Source organism: Chlorocebus sabaeus, chromosome 22 (genome assembly GCF_047675955.1).
Source record: "Chlorocebus sabaeus isolate Y175 chromosome 22, mChlSab1.0.hap1, whole genome shotgun sequence".
Taxonomy (NCBI): domain Eukaryota; kingdom Metazoa; phylum Chordata; class Mammalia; order Primates; family Cercopithecidae; genus Chlorocebus; species Chlorocebus sabaeus.
The window spans coordinates 35,416,164-35,437,436 of record NC_132925.1 but is presented as its reverse complement, the minus strand read 5'-3'; the positions used below and the strand labels follow the sequence as shown (position 1 = coordinate 35,437,436).

The following is a 21,273-nucleotide window of genomic DNA, read 5'->3' as shown; positions in this document are numbered from 1 at the left end:
TGCAGCCATAAAAAAGGATGAGTTTGTGTCCTTTGTAGGGACATGGATGCAGCTGGAAACCATCATTCTTAGCAAACTATCACAAGAACAGAAAACCAAACACCGCATGTTCTCACTCATAGGTGGGAACTGTACAATGAGATAACTTGGACTCGGGAAGGGGAACATCACACACCGGGGCCTATCATGGGGATAGGGGAAGGGGGAGGGATTGCATTGGGAGCTATACCTGATGTAAATGACGAGTTGATGGGTCTTGACGAGTTGATGGGTACAACACAGCAACATGGCACAAGTATACATATGTAACAAACCTGCACGTTATGCACATGTACCCTAGAACTTAAAGTATAATAATAATAAATAAATAAATAAATAAATAAATAAGAAAACAAATCAGGTAACCAATCTGCTGGAAAATGTACATTCAAAATATCTCTGCCACCTTGATAATGTTCTCCAAGAGGATTTAATAACTCATCATACTCATAGCTCAATGTTGTACTCATTCCTGATGGTGGAATTTTTATCCATGAAGAAAGGGAAAAAATGAGGTTATACCAGGGTAAATATGTGGCTGAAAATGGTGGCAGACATGGATGCAGGCCTTGCCTACATGACAGGCAGACATAGGCTTTGACCCCTCAGGAAGAAAAATTAGGCAAGAGTTCTATCTAGAATTAAAGACGCTCATGTTTCTAATGCTCATTAGCTGACATTTATCTAGGAGGATCACCAATCATTGAGTTATTTTTATAACCAGCTTAACAGAAGCTGTGTTTCCATGACAACAGTCAATGTTGGAAAGGTAAAAAAAAAAAAAAAAAGAAATTAATGGAACTTGTGGTGATCTTAATAATGCTGTATGGAACTTATTCATTAATCTGGTTTTCCTATTGTCTGGGCTTCCATGCCACTGCAGAACTAACTGGCTTCTCTGGGGCTGTCTGACATTGGGAATAATGCATTTTCGAGACGCCAAGTGCCTCTAACCCAGGTTACTGACACAGAGTTTTCTAATTCTTCTGTGATTTTTCTTTTGAACTGAGTATGGGGTGGAATCATTGTAAAAGAACCCTTAGATCACCACAAACTGACCAAGAAAAGTGCAGGATTGGTCAGAGCAAGAGGCACAAATTTTATCTTTATTCTCTTTTGAAATCCACAGCAGCAGATTTGCTCTCATGAATTAAATGTTATGTGAAAAGAAAAAGAGGAATCAAGTTTCTTTCTAGATTTCTGACCTAAGCCACTGGGTAGATGATGGTGTAAAAGACAGGAAAATCAGCCAAATGTGGATTGGGTGATGGAGACAAAGAGTTCTATTTTAGAAATCCTTTTATCTTCAAAGAGACTTAAATTGTATTACATCATAACTGAACATTTTAGACCCAAATAATACAGCTCAGTCAAAAGACCTTATTTCATACAGACAATGTGATGGTTTTGCTATCAATGAGATGATGGGTCTGGAGCACACTGTATGACCTTATTACTATTTGAAAAAAATCACCTGTCAGTGTTGAGGTCTTTTTTACTTGTCCTCAACCTATTTTTTATTTTTCAAAGTAATCCAGATTTAGGTGTTTCGGAATCAACAACTTAGGTTGCTTTCTGAACAGAATTTAGAACCCATATGTTTCTGTGTCTTGAATGGCCTATGCATCCCAATTGCTCCCTGACTTTGTGTGTTGTCTGTAAGTGTGAGTCACGTTGTTTTGCAGTGTTAGGGCTGCAATGATTCTTGGTATGTCTTTTGGGAGCCTCTCTATCGTGTCTTAGAGGCTCTATTATGAGTCTCTCTAATGCGTATTCCTCCACCTTTACAATTCTATTAAGGAATCAAAAGTTTATAAATGAAATAAATTTAGATGTTAATAAGTTAAAAAAAATTCCCAACCCTAACACAAGTAATAAGACCACTAAACAGTATATATTAATATATGCCAAAAAGATCATACACTACTGTTTTCAGTATAAATGTGGATTCAGCAGAAGTTGTTTAGAATTGTGTTTTGAAGAAGCTGAATTTTTCCAAGCCACAGGAATGTTGCTTTCAGGTGTAGATTTGAGAAAGAGATTATAGCATTTCTTACCAAAACACAAAAACAAAACAAAAACCTTCGAGGTAAAATAGAATTTTTAAAGCAGTATGTAGACAGATATGCTATGTGATATAACTTCAATCTATGAAAATGATCTTTTCAATAACTTATTCCACATCTGATGAGACTCTAAGCAGATCATGACTGAGCCCCAGACATTCTTGCTTCCAAGTCTTCCATGAAATTCAGACCAACTCAGAATGAAATCAAACTCTTAAACTATTTTAATATATGTTATTGATACTTTCTAACTTTTTTCTTTAGAGTTGTTTCTCCCAATGAAAATTCAACTTAGTGTCAGTGACCAAGGAAAGACCCTGTTGATTCAGTGAGGACTCATTTTTCATATGGCTTCACCTTTCTTTGATTAATTAAGCACTAGCTCTACACAAAGCTGAGCATAGTTACCAAGGTACAGGTTGAAACTCCGAGGATGACTTATTTCATTGATCTTCATTAGTATGAGGACTTTCTCTTTGACTTAGTTTTCTCTTCCTAGCTAGGAGGTTCTATCTGCAGATGAGGGTAGAAAGCTGAAGGGAACCCCCTGGCCATGCACGTCTATGAGAGGAGACTCAAGGCCAGAGCAGAACATGACATGTTCGGAATCTCCACCAGAATTGATTTAGAAAATGTAGGAATACAGAGCATAGATACTTCAGATATTGCTTTGTTTCTTATAAGAACTACTTACCTTCTAATAGAAGGCATTTTAAAAACTGAAACTGGAAAGAAATTTGAAATGGATGTGCAAAATGTGTACCTTTTCTTTATATACTATCAACATCAGCAGTGATATCAACAATGATTATAACTAATCAAGAATCTCATAGCTGCCCTGTGTAGGAATTGTAAATTCAACATAAATTTGTAAGCTGATAAAGATGCAATGGACTGGCTCAATACTTGGGTTAAAATCAATTAATTAAAACAAAAGCCTGGGGGTTTCCAAAAGTTGTAGACATTTCTATAATGAACGTATTTTTTATAGACAGGGTCACTTTAGGTTGCCTAGGCTGGACTTTAACTCCTGAGCTCAAGTTATCTTCCCACCTCAGCCTCCCAAGTAGCTGGGACTACAGGCATGTGCCACCTTGCCCAGGTCCTCTTTGTAATATTTATCTTAGTAAAACCTAGAATAACTTTTCATTGGATAAACTAAACTTCTCTTACATAATGAAAATGCTCTGAGGTTATTTTAGTAAGAGTGAGTCTCAGTGTCCTTTTTTTTTTTTTTTTTTTCCCAGATGGAGTCTCACTCTGTGGCCCAGTCTGGGGTGCAATGGTGCAATGTCAGCCTCAGCCTGCTGAGTGGCTGGGATTACAGGCACCCGCCACCATGCCAGGCTAAGTTTTTGTATTTTTTTGTAGAGATGGGGTTTCACCACGTTGGATAGGCTGGTCATATATTAGTGTCTCTTGTGGGCTGAATTGTGCCCTGTCGCCCAAAGTGATATGTTGAAGCCTTAAGCCCCAGTACCTCGTTTAAAAATGAGGCCTTGACAGAGGCAGTTAAGTTCAAGTGAGGTCATTAGGGTGGGCCCAATTTTGTATCACTAGTATCTTTATAAAGTGGGGAAATTTGGACACAAAGAGAGGCATAAAGGGAAGCTGTGAAGAGGCACAGTTAAAAGATAGCCAGACACACAAGCCAGGGAGACAGGCCTGCAACAGATGTCTCCCTCGAGGGCCGGAGCTATTGGTCCTGACAAGAGCCTTAGGCTTCATCTGTGTTTCCTTTATCAGGGTTGTTGGTCTCAAACTGAGAGGAGAGGAAAAAGATGAAATGTAAGACCCTAGCATGTCCAACCAACTAATGAGAAGGTAGAACAGAAACACAGAGCCATTGGACCTTGATTACTCTCATGATTTATTAATATTCAGGTTGAAAAAGGAGCCTTAGAGCCGCAAGTTTACGCTAATTGGCACATTTGCTTTATTTATTTATTTTTAAAACAAACTGGGTTTTTTGAATTTTTTCCTTTTTGTTCATTCCATCACATTGAAAAGGAGGAAAACAAAAATGGTTTTGAATTCACTCGATATTTTGGACTCCTCAGATGAACGGAACATTGCACACACACTTGGAACAGAGAGAGAGAGAGAGAGGAAAGTGGACTCCCACAGGGCCACACGCACCAGATCAAATAACTTGGATACAGTGCAAGAATTTCCCAAAATGATTGAATCATCATTACCAAAAACTCGCCATAACAACACCAAGAAACAAAAAATGTTTAAGCCACACTGTTTGACTTGGGATCTTTCCTGCTTTTTTTTTTTTTTTTTTTTTTTTTTTTTTAAATGTTTGCCACACAGAGAGAAAGAGGGCTAGTGGGTGGGAAAGGACAGACTCACAGACGTGAGCAGGACAGGAAGGGACTTCAGAGAGGAGCTGAGAAGAGGGTAGGGAGAGACAGGCTCAGGAGAGGGGAGGGTGGGGATGTGGAAAGCCATTTCTTAGAGTTCAGGCATGTTCTTGGTCAGCCTCGGGTTCCTCTTCTTTACCCTCATCCTGCCGGGCACTTTCCTTAGGTTTGGTTTCATCTACAGCTTCTGAGAAAGAAAACAAGATAGGGTGGGGGGAAAAGGAGAGAGTTAGTATTTTGTCTTATCTGTTCATACAATGGTGCAATGCATTTCTTCTTTTTATGTCATTTCATAACAGCATTAAGATTAAAAGATTATTAATATCCCAGTTAATATAAGTTCCAAGTTCAGAAGAGTTTACCTCAAAGAAGCTGTTCAGTGGCACCTATGGAAGAACTCAGGAGCAAAGGTATGTGAGTGACAAGGAGCCCACTTAACAGAAGGTACTGTAGTCTTTAATCTCTCAGCCTTACAATCAAGGTATCCACATACAGGATCTTCACATAGGGAATCAACGACAATCTTGTATTGCTCTTCTATTAGTGTCAGAAGAATTGTGACAGATAGTTTATGTGGACCATCGAGCATCCATTCCAAATTTCTTACCACTCATTTCCAGTATTGGAAAGTGAAGTAGTTGAATTTTCAGCTCCTGTGGGACAGTGCTGGTCAATTATAGAAGTCCCTGGAGAGGGCAGAGTTGGGTTTTGCCATTCACATTCTCCTATTCCTGATCACTTGGACCTCAAACAATACATGGCACTGTAGCAGCTGCCTTGTGACCATGAAGACAAAAACTACACACTAAGGATGGTGGAGCAAAAAGAAAAACTCATCACTGAGTGACTGTACTACTCCTAGATACCTTCCCTCAGAGACAAGTCACTAGCCTCTTTAAAGCATTGTAATATAATAGTTTTCAGTTTCTTGCAGCCAAGCACATTCCAACTGAATACACTTATCCATAGGGAAAGTACTGCTTTGCTTAACAAGGAGGATATCAAGTATTTCTGAAGAAAAATGTTCCCTTGGTTTCCCGACAGAACTCAGTCAACGAGTTTACGCTACCTGATAGTTTACTAATATGCTAGCTTGTAGAAAAAGAATTCATTTGCTTTGAAACAACTTGTGTTGCCAAACAATCAACTCCCTGTGTCAGGATCCCCCAAGACCACCCCTAGGTTCAGTGATTTGCTAGGAGGACTCATGGGACTCAGCATGCAGTCTGCTTCATAACTAAAATTTATTGCAGTGAAAGAACACAAAGCAAAATAAGCAAAGCAAAAAGTTGCTCATGGGCAAAGTTTGGAGAAAACCAAACAAGTTTCTAAGAGTCTTCTCCCCATGGAGTCATCCAGTATGTGCTTAATTCTTTCAGCAATAAATTACCATAACACATGGAAGATGTCATCTATTAGGGAAGTTTACCTGAGTTTGCATTGGTAATTGGTCATGTAGGTACCCTCCACCTAGCAGGTACAAAATTCAGACTCCCAGAAGAAAAATAGATGTTCGGCATAAACCACATTGTTTGTACTATGGTTTTAGGCACCTGGAACCACTCTTATCAGTTAAGGAATGATGAGAATCTTCTCAAAATCCAAGTTCCCAGATGCCAGCCAACGGTCAACTTTACAAACAAGCTTTTCTAAGGACAGCAGTCCCAGGCCTACTATATTAACTGTTTTTTTTTTTTTTCACCTCAATCCCTTATATTGGCGATGCCTGTGTCTTAAAATGAAGCTATTGTTATTGCTTGTCCTCCTCTTAACAGCTATTAGGTGCTAATTATTCTTGGAAAGCCAAACTGAAGTCCATGGAATTTTGTTAGGCTAACAAATTTGTGTTTAATTAGAAGACAATAGACAGTTTGAAAGCCCTTGAGCAAGGAATATAATACAGCTATGCTTTGAGGAGATTAAACTAGGAATATTAAATAAAATAGTTTTGCTGTATGTAGATGTTGAGATTAGATAAATGGGGTCATTAAGGAGACCATTAAAAGAACTCATCAAAATGTATGTCTCTTTTAAATCAGCCAGCTACATATTTACATTCAGATAAAGCTGAACGTTTATACCCACCATTATTAAACACATTTCTGGAATTTCTTCTCTGAAACAGCTATCAAAAAACGTTCTTTTAAAGCTCTTCAGTAGGAGAAATGCTTATTTTTTGAAAATAGGTTAGACTTTTAAAATCTAACTAGACTAGTCTGGTAAATAAAGTAAGCAGCTACGATAGGTAACTTTACCTTATAATACTCACTTTTGACCAAGGTTTTAAAGTCTGACTTATTTTATAGAGTTCATAACTCACTATAAGCTATTCATAAAATATAGTTATTCTAGTGATGCTACCTACTACTACTCATAAGGTTTTTTTAAGGCTACAGCTTTCCAAAGTGACTATGATTACCTCTTGAACAACAGTGCACCCATATAAGTTTTGCATGAAACTAACTCAATTCTGATCATTCTAATACTCTATGCATTAGCAGTATTCCTCAGGAATTATAAAAATTTTGGTGTGCTAATGAGTTATTTAATTTTCTACCAGAAGAAAGATTCCAGATTTATTTCAGCGAAGTTCTTCTAAAACAATCAGGAATTCTTTTGCTTATTTCCCTAATCCTGCTCAAACATTTGGTATCACAAGTATGCCCAAGGTAGTTTACCATCCTTATCAGTTCCAAGAAGCAATGTTTTTAGTGCCCTTTTCAAACTGCAAAATAAACATAATATTGGTTTACACAACCCAGAAACATATAGAAAGATAGTAGCTCTACGAGCAAGAGAAGACTTCAAATCTCTCCTACCAAAATAAAGATATGGGAGCTATTCTGTATGCTTAGAGGGAGATCAGGAAATGAGAGAAAAAGGGAAGTAGACCGGGAAAGGTGAGAAATGCATGTTTGTTGAATAAAGGGAACAAAACTCAAAAAATGCAGAAACAGAAACCTGAACATTCAGATGGTTCTGAGACTTTCTGTTCCCTTGTTGGAATACAATCAAGTTAAATCCTCCCAATTCTCCCACTTTCTCTTGTCATCCGTTGCCTGGTCCTAGGACAAAAGATGAAATTTGGCACAAATCTGTTTATCATGACAGGAAATTATTGCTGTCTGTTCCCTATTGAGAGAGCTTCAATACATATTCATTTTCTCAAATCCTTCAAAGTATTTTAAATGTAAGTATTTATTAATTTATTTGTTCAATAAGTTCTTACTGGACACCTGCATTGTGCCAGTCATTCTTCTAGGTACTGAGAAAAAAAAAAAAAAAAAAAACAGCAAAATCCTTGTTCTCCTTAAAGCCTTTCATAACATACCTTTAAAAGACAATAAAATTTGGGCTGGGTGTGGTGGCTCACACCTGTAATCCCAGCACTTTGGGAGGCTGAGATGGGTGGATCACCTGAGGTCAGGAGTTCGAGGCCAGCCTGGCCAAAATGGTGAAACTCTGTCTCTACTAAAAATATAAAAGTAGCTGGGCATAGTGGCACATGCCTGTAATCTCAGCTAGTAGGAAGGTTGAAGCAGGAGAATAGCTTGAACTTGGGAGGCGGAGGTTGCAGTGAGCAGAGATCCCGTCTTTGCACTCTAGCCTGGGGAACAAGAGCGTAACTCTATCAAAAAAACAAATAAACAAAAAAAGACAATAAAATGTATAATAATAGAATGTTACAAATGAATGGACCCTTTAAGATCATCCAGTCACCAAACCATGAACTCTTCAAGGGTAACAGCAGTACCTACTTCAGCTCAACCTTGAATCCCATGTCCAGCATAGAACCTAATTCAGGAAAGACCCTCAGTAAATATTTGTTGAGTGAAGGAATGACTGGACAGCCTCATTTTACAGGTGATGACACTGAAGTCTAGGTGCATAAAGGAACTTTCCCTAAATCATATGACTTGCTTATGACCAAGCCAGAACTAAAACTCAGGTCTATTTGTTCAGGTTTTCTGATTATATCAGGTGGCCAAACTCATTTTCCCAATTCGGCACTAGAAACTAAGCAGCTAGGGTCCATAGGGTTTTAGTGACCTATAAAACTTCAGAGATTAAAAAATGGTTGGCTCCAAAGTATAAAATAAAAACCGTAAAATTAAAATTGATGAAGCTCGATTAGATGGCTACAAAAGGAAATGTTAGTTAGCTGGAACACATAAAACTCTCTATCTATCATCTATCTATCTATCTATCTATATTTGTCTGAGATTAAAGTAATTTTTTACTTGATATTATTGAATATTAAGCAAAATATTTGCTTTGTTTTAAGTGAAGGGATGACTAGTTGGCAGAAAACAAAGTGGATCAAGTCAATGGATGCAGTGAAAATTTTATAGACCACCAAGAAATTATGGGGAGGAAAATAAAACATGGACGGAGGAAACAATGTAAAGAAATAATCTGTTACAACTTCCAAAGTGAGATAAACTAAGAACTCATGATAACATTTTTTTAAAATTCTACATCCAAATGTGGGAACAATAGCCAGATATGGACAATATGTCTGCTCTAGCTAGCTCTACTTTGGTAGGAGACTGCATATGAGTTTGGGAAAGGTTTTAGCCTCTGACAAGGCAGAACTTATTATAAACAGAATCCAACTTTTGTATAAAATAGGTCCATTTAAGCCTGAATACTGGAGGGAACATTTTGATATTGCTAACTTATTCTCCCACTGATGTCAACCCTAGATAAATCATTGCAGTGATAAATCATGTTGACTGTTTAGTTTACATCTACATTTTCTTACCTGTTCTATTCAGCAGCTTAAAAAAAAAACTGCCTGGAAAGAATTATGAATTATGACTTACCTGGTCCTTTGTATAAAGTATTTAGCTATAGTTAACATTTTCGAGCTCTTACTATGTGCTTAGAATAGTGCGAAGTATACTTGTATCATTGCATTTAATTCTCACATCTACTTTAATCACCCCATTTCACAGCTGGGGAAACTGAGACAGAGGGAGACTGAAGGGTTTACCTAAGGCCGCACTGTAAATTCCAACCTAGGACACAGTTATCGCAGCAGCTCTTACTTTAGTTGCTTTCCCTGGTTTTACCTTTGCCCAGAAAGAATGGGTGAGTTCAGAGTGGTAACTAAAGCAGGGAGTCCAGTCCACAGCTATGCAGGCCTGAAGCCCACAATGTTTAAAAATTGTCCCATTAAAAGCAGCTAAAAATGAAAGGAAGAATCCTGTTTAGTCTTCTGTAATATAAAATCTGGTCTTGGCACTTTCCAGCACTAATTACATGATTTGTAAATGCTAGAGATGAGTTAATATGTAATCTTTAGTATTTTGTGCAAAATCTTTGATCATCATGGTGAATGTCAAAGACAAATGAATGACTGAGGCCAGCTGGTCACTCCAATTACCATGATCCAATTAGAGTAAATAGTCACATTCCTCATCTAGCAGATCAACCTCCCTCTGAGACAGTTATTACTTAGGAAGAGGCTATAGAGGCTGAAAGACTGCAGTGTGATTTTCAACACCAAGTGACACAGAACAAGTGAGTAGAAGCAATGACCTGGAGCTGGCAAATGAAAGCCTGGAAGTGCTAGCGTGAGGGCTGAAATCCAGCAAGGTGAAGCATAGAATATGCTTGTTCTTTTTCAGTTTGCCTCTAAATAGTACTTTTACTTGTATTAAACGTGAAAACCTAATATTATTACTGTTATTTTGTTTAAGACATTACAGGGGCTGGGCGAGGTGGCTCAAGCCTGTAATCCTAGCACTTTGGGAGGCCGAGACGGGCGGATCATGAGGTCAGGAGATCAAAACCATCCTGGCTAACACGGTGAAACCCCGTCTCTACTAAAAAATACAAAAAAAAAAAAAACTAGTCGGGCGAGGTGGTGGGTGCCTGTAGTCCCAGCTACTCAGGAGGCTGAGGCAGGAGAATGGCGTAAACCCGGGAGGCAGAGCTTGCAGTGAGCTGAGATCCAGCCACTACACTCCAGCCTGGGCGACAGAGCGAGACTCCGTCTCAAAAAAAAAAAAAAAACACATTACAGGAAAACCAAAAATGAGTCACAGTATTATGGACTAAATGTTTGTGTTCCTTCAAACTTTGTATGTTGAAATTCTAACCCCCTAAGGTGATGGCATTAGGAGTAGGAATCTTTGGGAGGTAGTTAAATCATGAGGGTAGAGGACTCATGATTGGGATTAGTGTCTTTATGAAAAACACAACAGAGAACTAGCTAGTCTCTTCCACCATGTGAGGACACAGCAAGGTACAGAGAAAGCTGGCCCTTAGCAGAATTTGTCTGTTGGTTATAAGCCACCTAGTTTATGGTATTTTATTATAGCAGCCAAAGACACTTGGGCTATATGTGTGTGTGTGTGTGTGCGCGCGCGCGTGCGTGTATGTATATAGTGACCACTGAATGAATTTCCTAAGACTATTACTATTATATACTTAGTGATGGCTTCTCCCCAAATCTGTCTTTACCAGGACAAAATCAATCCCCCAAATCCAGTTCTGTTATAAAACAGAATGTGTCTAAAACAAAAACAATAAACAAAAACTGATGTGTTTTAGTTTTAGATTTAGTTTTATTAGTTTAGGCTTTTTTTCCTTTTAGGGGAAAAAATTTTGTCAAGACATAAATTTTTCAAATGGAACATGGTCCTATTTTCGGTAGTAAATAACCTTATTTATATGAGAGGCTTAAGCTAGAGGCTCAAAAACTTGATTAAATTATTTAATTAAGTTGATTAAATACTCTTGCTGTACCATGATTTAGTCTCAAAAATTATATTCAGTCATTTGGACGGATAATGTTAGAATCTGATAGAAAGCTGTAACCTGCTCATGCAATGGCATTTTAGCCTTGACAAAAACATTGCTCTTCCAAGCCCAAAGACTGCTTAGAGATTACCACCACATTCACTGGCAGCCTCCATGAATTTTGTCATTTCTGTGTTAACTTAAAAAGAGAAAGTTAACATCACAGAAAGTAAATTCATACATTATGGATGCATCGTAGTTCAAGGATCCTTCAGAAGGGAAGAAAGAAAATGTTTTCGTTCATTCATTTATTCATCCAGTGAAAGAAATTGAGTCTTACTATGTTCACACACTGCTCCATGAACTGCAAATATAGCAGTGGTGACACAGGAATGAAAACACAAAGCAAAAACCTCTACGTTCTTGGAATTTATATGCTAGCAAATTACTGTAACAATGTGTTGTTTATTGGAGAAAGAATGGTAAAGGAAAGAATAGCTAGATAAGAAGCACTCAGTCCAAAGGAGCATAATTTGTCCTGGGTCACTTCTCTTGGATTTGCAAAGCTGACTAACTTGAATGAATCTCAGAAGTTTTGAAAAATGAAAAAACCATAGTAGTTTCCATATTCTTGATCCACACCACAATTCCTAAGAAAGATCAAAACCACACTAAGACAGCAATAAAGATCTGAGTTACCTCTGCATGTGTTTGCAACAATGTAATGGTAGCCTTAAAAGACTCAGCGGATTAGGTGGACAATTTCACAGTGGTCCTGGAAAGATATATGCCAGACTTGCTCTCTGATTCTTGCTAAAATAGAGTCTGGAAGCAGTTCTTGCCTTTATGCATTCCATTCATTTCCTCGAAAGGGTGAGAATAGCATGTCGATGCATTCTGTTGGTGAGCAAATACCAGAAGCATATGCAGCAGCGGCTGCTTGTGTGCTCAGCCAGGCAGCCTGGTTGCAATGCTGCTGGAGGGATGGCGATGTTCCCAGCTGCCATTGCCTACGCTGAACTCTAATGGCCCTGTTTTCTGGCTCCAGTCCAGGCCCCTCCACAGCCCTACATTACTGAAATTAGGTTGAGTGGATTTCCGAGTAAAACATTACCTCTTGGGACCTGCCCAGCTCTCCCCAGCCTTGTCAACATTGATTAAATAGAAGCTGCTATCATCCTGGGGCCATGCCCACAATTACTCTACCAATCACCAATGGGCTGGGTGTTTGCTTCCTTTCCCTTTCTTTTTTCATCTTTCTTGAATATTAAGCATCATCACCTCAAAAGCCAAAGGAAAGTAATAATAATAAAAAAATATTTGGCAGCTAACTCACATATGGCCCTTTTGTTGCTCACATAGTCTTTTTCTTTAGCTATATACCAGATGTCCATCTGGAGCCTGGATCATGGCTTTCAGTGGTCACTGTAATCCACATTTTGCTCATTTCATCACCATGTTTCACATTTTAAGTTTCTTTCAAAACACTGAACCAGTATATCTCATTTTGATGTACAAGAGAATTATGTAAATAACACCTCTGCCCCCATTCCTTCCTTACTTTCCAAGCACTTGAAAGAGAGAATAACCTTTTTGCTAATAACACTATATACTTAAGGATTTCAAAGAGTAACCAAGAAGAAAAATCAGAGGCAGCATGATGGGGTCCCAGCGATATCTGCCATATGTCATCTACATGTCTACTTTTTCCCTCAAGTTTAGGCCTAAGACCAAGCTGATTGCTATTCTAGCCTAGACTTTGCCACTAAGTAATCATATGACCTCAGAGAAGAATGCTTTCCCTTTCTTTGTCTCAGTTTCTTAATCTACATATAATGTGAATAATAATGCCTACCCTACCTTATCGTAGGTTGTTTGGAGCTTAAAGGGAGATATTTGAAAGTGCTTTATAAAATCTAAAGTGCACAATGTAGTTTGTCGAGATTTTAATCCAATTTATGGGGTTTGAGATTTGCTGAATTTTAATCCAACCTTCAGGAAATGAAGGATTTGGGAAATTGACTCAACCTAATTCTAGCTGCCAAGTCTTGAGAGGAAAAAAGCAATTCTTCCCCTTCCCCCAAAAAAACTTCTTTCCCAGACAGATGATTAAGATACTTTCTCCCCTAGAATGTTTCCATAAAGTCTGACTCTGATGAGAAAACAAAGATAGGAGTGACTAATTAATTAGAGAGCAGTACTCAGAAAATAAAGATATGAGTGACTATTAATTAAAGACAGCTATTCCTATAAAAGCTACGACAGAATATAATATTTCTAGTCTACAGAACAAAAGACAGTGTTTTTATGTGAATGGAGAAAAAACTCAGAGATATTTTTTTAAAAATTAAAACTAAAGCCAAAGAAGGTACAAGTTGACTAGCCTTGAAAACTTCTTAAAATATTATTTACAAAGAATGTCTACCAAATCATCAAAAATTAGTGTTCTCTCTTCTTCCCCAGCTAGAAATATGCAGAAACATCAATAATTTACATGGCTTGCTTACTTGCCCTCAACAGTTTTTGGAATAAGATGAAGTAAAGATGTTAAGTTAAATGATGTTAACTTTATTTCTTACCATTACAACGAATAAGTCAACTTCTAAAGGTTGAAAATGAAAACAAGAAATTAGGGATATTTTCACTTTAGTATAACAGTCAAAATCACTCCTTCATTTCTGCTCCCAGCTAAATTACATGCTGAGCTGGCAGTGGAATCTGTGGGTCTATTGAGGCATTGCTTCAGTTTGTTTGGGGGTTGGAGGGATGAGGTAGAATGCAGAGTCAGCCTAAAGATAAACACTGATGGCTCCGATGGCACTGAGAAATTATGAGAAATGCCATGTCAAGAATAGAAAAGTAATGTGATAGTGAGTGTTGTTAACTAATAGTGATGATTAGAGACATTTCAACCTAGGATTTTTTGTTTTCCTCCTTTCTGTAGAAGAGAGAGAGAGAGAGAGAGTGTGTGTGTGTGTGTGTGTGTGTGTGTGTGTGTGTGTATTTAGAACTGAAAAATCCCATGTGTGCCCAAACTTTATCATGGACTTCTAAAGACCTGAGTTTCAGGAGCTCTGTTCTCTCAGCATTTTCAAGTTCTTATGAGCTTGTCATAAATTGATTGCAAGTGGCCATTATCACAGTTGCAGTGTTGGCTTACAGCACTTTCCCTTCAAATAATTTCCTGAATTCTTTTTGAAATAAGGACTATTCTATTCTCCCAGGGGAATTCCAAATACATGCGTGCGAGTGCACACACACACACACACACGACCATGAAGAATTTATAGCTTTATTTAAGAAGTTTGATATATGGTATAATCACAGAACCCTAAAGCTTGAAGGAACGTAAGAGATACTTTAACACTCAATTTCTTGATAAGAAAATTGAAGCTGTAGGAGATTAGGTAATTTCTCTATGGTCATAAAATTGAAAAAGGCAGCACTGTAATCCAGGACTCCTGACTCATAGCCCAGCATTCTTTCCTTTATCTTACGATACTTTTCTAGGGGACTGGTGCAGATGACATTCAAAACCCAAAAACGTGCTGCTTTATCTTTATGCTTTGACAGGCTGGATTCACTGAGACAATGAAGCTGATAGTTTGGTTTAATTATTTTACCAAACATAAAAATGGAAAAGAAGGAAAAAAAAACCAACAAAAAACAAACATAGGCTATATTCTTAAATAATTTGAGTAGACATAAATCGTAGAACCTAGGTTTCATTTTGGGAGGGTTTATTTTTAACAGAATTTTATTATTAACTATGTTTTTTTTTACCCAGTTTTCACTATGAAGGGACATTAAATAATGAAAATTTTTTGCTATGAACTGTAACCATGGACACAAGCAAGAGGTTGAAGAGCTAATTGGTCTCAATAAAAAGAGTTTATATATCCTAGAAATTTGGTTCAAAACAATTTTTAATGAATTTTTCAGAGATTTGAACTAAACCAAATTATAAAACAAAGACTGGAATAAGCAGAACCATCTCACTGAAATTCAACTATAGAAGTGCTTTTTTATATTGATCAATGACTCAGAAGAAGATTTTGTTATTCTCTTTCTTTAAATACTCCACAAATCAGTTTAAATCAGGTTTAAAGCCAACAAATATGTTTTAAATATTTGAGTTAAAATATCTAAATTATTTTCAAACAAAATTTGAATTTAACACTTATTTCACTCAGTTCAAACTTCTCAATTTTCACAGCAAAAACTGGGTCAAGGTATAGCCTATGATATCTACAGAAAAAAAAAGAGTAGGTGAATAATTTTTCTAGGTTGACTTAGAATGTGATTTCCTAGAAAGCAAACTTTTGGGAAACTTTTATTTTATATGGTAACCATAAGTTATCTACATTGCTTGGCACATTATAGTGAATCAGCATTTTAAATTGTAGTTCTCAAACCATACACATGAATCCGTGGGCGCTACAGTGAACTCACAGGAGTGCCAATATATAGTTTTAAATTTGAGAGAAACTATCTGTTGGGTACTGTGCAATATACTATTATTAAGCTCCTTGAACCTAACTACCTAATAAGCAGAGGTTTAGGGGTGCCGTGAAAAAGTTATCGACCCATAAACTGAAAAAGTTTGAAAACATCTGTTTAAAATTAACATTAAAATCAATTGCCCATATATATATATGTATATGTTCATGTATACTTGAAAAATGCAGTAAAAATTGAGAATTCTGTTTGAGACTTTAATCTGCTATAAAGGACAGTTACAATATAACTGATTATCCAGTAATAACCTTTTTTCATATTAGCATTTTAAAAAGCTACTTAGTCAATGTCTGTACATCACCTTGAAAATGAAAAAGTGATTTATGATTTGGTTCATTAGCATATATTCTTTGACATAGGCCTTAGAGTGAAATAAGCACATTTATGTTATTGTTTTAGAACATGATCAATTTACCAACCTTTAATTCTAGGAGATCAATGTTAATTGTATGTACTTAAATGTGTTTAACACTCTGAAAAGAAGTTTACAAGAAACACATCAGTAATTTCAACTCTACATCTCCCTGTTTTACTCCACCGGATCCCAGTTAAGAAGAATCCCAGCTAGGCAAAAATCTGAGCTGGGATTTCAGTCTCCAGCCTTCACAAACTCAATTGCCTAAGAGGCCAGGCAAACAACATTAATGTGAAAATCTGGCCAAGGGTAAAATTGGCAGTGGGGTCTGTGGGGAACTGGAGAGTGCAGGTTTTGCCTAAAGGCATGAAAAAATGCTAAATAACTCTCGCTGGAAAAGCAAGAGGAGGCAGGGTGTCTGGAGTAAGACATGTAAATTTGTGGACTGACTTAAAATGAAAGAGGTTCCCGTTAATCAAAATAAAAGACAGTCTCATACTTGCCTACAATAACTAACCGCAAATCTGGGGTTCTGAATGACAGTGCTGCTTTTTCTATTTTACTAAATTTAAACTACTGGCATTTAAGATTTTTCAGTGAAGTAAAAATAAATAATACCTGTTTCAGATTTTATTTTTATTTTTATTTTGAGATGGAGTCTCGCTCTGTCGCCCAGGCTGGAGTGCAGTGGCCGGATCTCAGCTCACTGCAAGCTCCGCCTCCCGGGTTTATGCCATTCTCCTGCCTCAGCCTCCTGAGTAGCTGGGACTACAGGCACCCACCACCTCGCCCGACTAATTTTTCGTATTTTTAGTAGAGACGGGGTTTCACCGTGTTAGCCAGGATGGTCTCGATCTCCTGACCTCGTGATCCGCCCGTCTCGGCCTCCCAAAGTGCTGGGATTACAGGCTTGAGCCACAGCGCCTGGCCTGTTTCAGATTTTATAGATGTCCCACCAAGCAAAAAGAAATAGAAAAAAAAAAAAAAAAGCCAGTTGTCAATATCATCTGTCCCCTCACTTGCCACTCAAATATTCTACAACTCTACATCCCTCCACATGCCTTTCAGATGTTCTACATTCCTTGTAGTAGATGCTGTTGATACCCCTCCCAGATCTTCTTTACCAGGTCCATGCTCTCATCTCCCAGCTGCCAGAGGTATTGGCTGCTAACAGCCCCACCTAACACGTGGGTAAGGGATAGAAAATAGGAGCCACCTCAACCTTGTTCCTGAGGGTTCATGCCCCTCTGCCTACTGTGACTCCACTCCAGTACCCTTGCTTTTGGACAAAACAACAGCTGTGGTGCAATTTGTGCTTCAGAGCTCTCTGTTGGATCAGGCTGAGACCACATTTCCCCCGAACTCTCATCTTTGCCTGGTGTCTTCCTCTGCCCTGTCTTCTTTTCTCACTCTCTTATAAGTTACCACCAATAAATTACATTCACAAGAATTCCCTTCTTGGACTTTGATTATGGAGAACTGGACCAAAGATATCTCTTTAACCAAAAATTAAAAACTGGAGTTGGGAGGCAGACCAGCCAATGATTTCAGAGAAGGATGTAGTAAATCTTCAAGGTTGACTCATTTGGATATACTGCTTATAATTCCTATGACCCAGCTCAACTACATTTTCAACCTCCAAGCTTACACTAAACAGATTTCATCACTTCATTCTCATATGGAAGTTGTATGCCTTGCGCTATATCACAGTTCGCATTATCTTTTTAGTCTTCAGTTGACTGTGGACTAAATTCTCAAAAGAAAAGTATACATTTGTTGGTGTTTTAACTCCACAAAAGCAGAGATTTTTTTTTATTTTGTTCACCAATGAATAACAAGTACCTGGAAACATGCCTGGAGAGTATGTTTCCAGGTACTTGGGATATGTGTGTGTGTGTGTGTGTGTGTGTGTGTGTGTGTGTGTGTATGTAGATAGACAGATAGACAGATAGAGATATAGATATATATCTTGAATGCTTTGTGACATGTAGATGTCACCAAAGTAATTGAAGTAACCTCAATTACCTCAGGCAGAACACCTGTGGTCCTACAATGTTACCATGATCAAAGGAAATAGCAAAAGTTTGTAAATTTAAAAATATTGGATTATAAAAAGGAAACCCAATGCTATTCTGTTTCATAGCCATGAAAATCATTATCCCATCATTCTCCATTTTTTTGCTAACTTTAATTTTATACCTATCTTCTAATTTTATAACCAAGTATTCATATATAAAAACAAAATAAGAAATAGATATCTACTATAAGCATAACTATTTTTAGATGTACAGAGTAGTAGTTAAGAGAGTTGATTCTAGAGCCAGCGTGTTTACATTTAAATTCTGTCTCTCAGGCTGAGTGCAGTGGCTCATGCCTGTAATCTCAGCACTTTGGGAGGTTGAGGCAAGAGGATCACTTGAGCCCAGGAGTTCAAGACCAGCCTAGACAACATAAGGACACCCAGCCTCTACAAATAATTTAAAAATTAGCTGGGCATGTATCTGTGGTCCCAGCTATTTGGGAGGCTGAGGTGAGAGGATCACTTGAGCCTGGGCAGTCAAGGCTGCAGTGAGCCACTGCACTCCAGCCTTGGTGACAGAGTAAGAACCTGTCTCAAATAAAAACAAATAAATAACAAATAAATAAATAAAGTCTACTTCTGACACTATGACCTTGAGTAAATTACTTAACCTCTCACTGCCTAAGTTTTCATAATATTGGTACCCACCTCACATGGGGTTGTTATGATAATTAAACATGTTCATTTAAACTCCATATAAATAAATGACATATTTAAGTAAGTGCTTCTAAGTGTTGGCCATTATAATATGACTAGAAGGAATCTAACATTGGTTAATGTTTACTATGTGCCAAGCATTGCGCTAAGAGGTTTCACATATAGGTAATCAATATGCATCTTCGCTGCTTTCCCATTTCTTCACAAGTAAAATAGGAAAAAAAATATCTACCTCATAAACTTGTGATGAACATTAAATGACAATAAAATTTTTAAAATGCCACTTCTTTGCTCACATGAATGCCTAATAAATGAGTTATCTTCAACATTTTCCCCTCTAATTTATGCTTATCCAATCATAACTCACAGCCAAAGAGAAACTGTCTTCAAATATCCTGACAAAGAAAGAGAAGAGTCTCTCTGACTTGTAAAGTTTCTGCTTGTGGAGTGAAAAAAAAAAATAGTTTTTTGAAAAAGGCTTTGAAGTCAGGGACCAAAGTCCAAAAATGATCACAAAAGCAAAGGTGACCATTGGCCAAACTTGAAGGGCAGCAAAGAAGAAAGTCATGATTCAGTGATACAAGAATTAAAGCTACTAAGCAGTAATGCCTTCAAGGGCAAAGACTTTTCTGATATCGATGGTATTTAAAAGCAGAACAGCTTTCTCTATTTCACATATAAAGAATAGCAGCCAGTTGATTAAACAAACAAAAACCTTATCTTTGAGCTTAGCTTCATTTGTAGAAAAAACTATGTTTACCATACTGAATGAGTAAGAGGCCAAGTCACAGCCTACCCCCAGCTAGGTAGTAAATCTTGCATCCAATAGGCAAGTTACAGAGAGAATGGCAATTCTCCAGGCTTAAGACATTCCATCCAACTTCAAGAAAAATTCCCTTGTTCAATCATAATGCTGGAATCCTATACTTGAAAAGGACCCTAAGATTTCTTTTTAATAATTGATCCCTTAAGTTTCAGGAAAATGGTAAGATGCAATGAGATTTTTCGGCTTTTTTGTGAGAAAGTTCTTCTCATTTCCAGGAAGTACTGAAGTTATTTGGGGACAGGCATATGATGAAGGAGAAATCCTTTGAGAAGACTGCACTGATGGAGTTAATCTTTCTACTTATGCAAAACACTCTCTCGTTTCTGGACCTTCTCAAATAGGGAATCCCAGCAGACTTTGAAGAATAAAGAATCCGAATGGGATAGGAAGTGGCTGTTCTCTTGAAAGATTTCTAGGCAAAGAGATGTCGTACTTCTTTTGGAATCTTGTTCAAACATGATTGAAGTTAGCACTGACCCCCACCCTCCACAAAGGATTTTCTATAATTCCTTCTGCTGCATTCTGGAGGAAGTTAATAATTTTCAAAAAATTATACCTCCTGTATTTGATGTTAATTATTTAGGTCCATTCTTGAGAAGTGAGGAAAAATTAAACAGGCTAATCATGTTTGTTGGTAATTTTTTATTGAATCCACTTTCTTAGCTTTTCCTTCTCACAGTTTTTCACATTCATTGAATGATTGCTTAGGCATTGTACCAGTCTTTTCAAAAATTTGGGTTTTTAATGTTTAGGTATTTCTATTATATCCATTGTTTCCCACAATGTCACCCTAGATCTCATCTAATGAGATCAGTCATAAAAGTGTTACTGTTGTAATTCGTGTCTGCCAGACTTTGAGAAAGTTAATGAACTATCTTTCAGTTATACTGATTTCCATTTTAAAATTCAATAAATTATTTTAAATGTTTTAATATATGATGAGTTAATATTCTTTATTATAAAGTTGGTATTTCCAATATTTACCTTTAAAAGCAAAAGCAGACCTAGGTTTGCCAAATCCCATGATCTGGTATTTGATTAAATGATTTAATTATCTGACACCAGGGTTAAAATACAGAAACTAAAGCCAGACATAATTTTAGCTCTGTAAGAATGACACCAATAGTGACTACAGTTGCCTAAAAATATTTCCTATTTATATCTATTGCTTGGGTAACATTTAAATTTTTAAATAAAAGCACTGCATTTATGAGTCATATTCATTCAGCTCATGCCTTGCCATAGTTCGGCATGATGTGTTTGGGTAGTACTTGAGATTAGCCAGACAATTATTTATCTTTGTTGTTTAATTTTCCCTTATGGCTGTATCTACACAGCACAAAGCAAACTAGAGACTTGGCAGTTGTCTTGTTAATTTTATCAAAGCAAATGGTTAAGCCACATAAATCAGGACAAAAATACAAAATCTGTATATACTTTCACAGACTCAGCTTGTAGTTGTTCATGAAATTACAAAGTAACGGAAGCTGAAGGAGACCTTAGAGATTATCTGATTTCAGTTCCTTATTCTCTATGAGAAAAGCTAAAGATGAAGAGTTTTTGTGACTTGTCCAAAGACACACAGCTAATTAGAATTCAGCGATCCTCCATTA

General features: G+C 37.2%; 1 protein-coding gene across 1 annotated transcript in view; it reads right to left on the bottom strand.

Annotated features, from left to right (window-relative positions):
• Nucleotides 1-3,966: 3,966 nt before the first annotated feature.
• GAP43 (growth associated protein 43) overlaps nucleotides 3,967-21,273 on the bottom strand; it is a 98,642-nt gene continuing 81,335 nt past the window's right edge. The window contains exon 3 of the mRNA XM_007985735.3: nucleotides 3,967-4,661. Within this exon, the coding sequence (XP_007983926.1) occupies nucleotides 4,573-4,661 (89 nt within the window). The 3' untranslated portion in view covers nucleotides 3,967-4,572. The remainder of the gene's footprint in view (nucleotides 4,662-21,273) is intronic.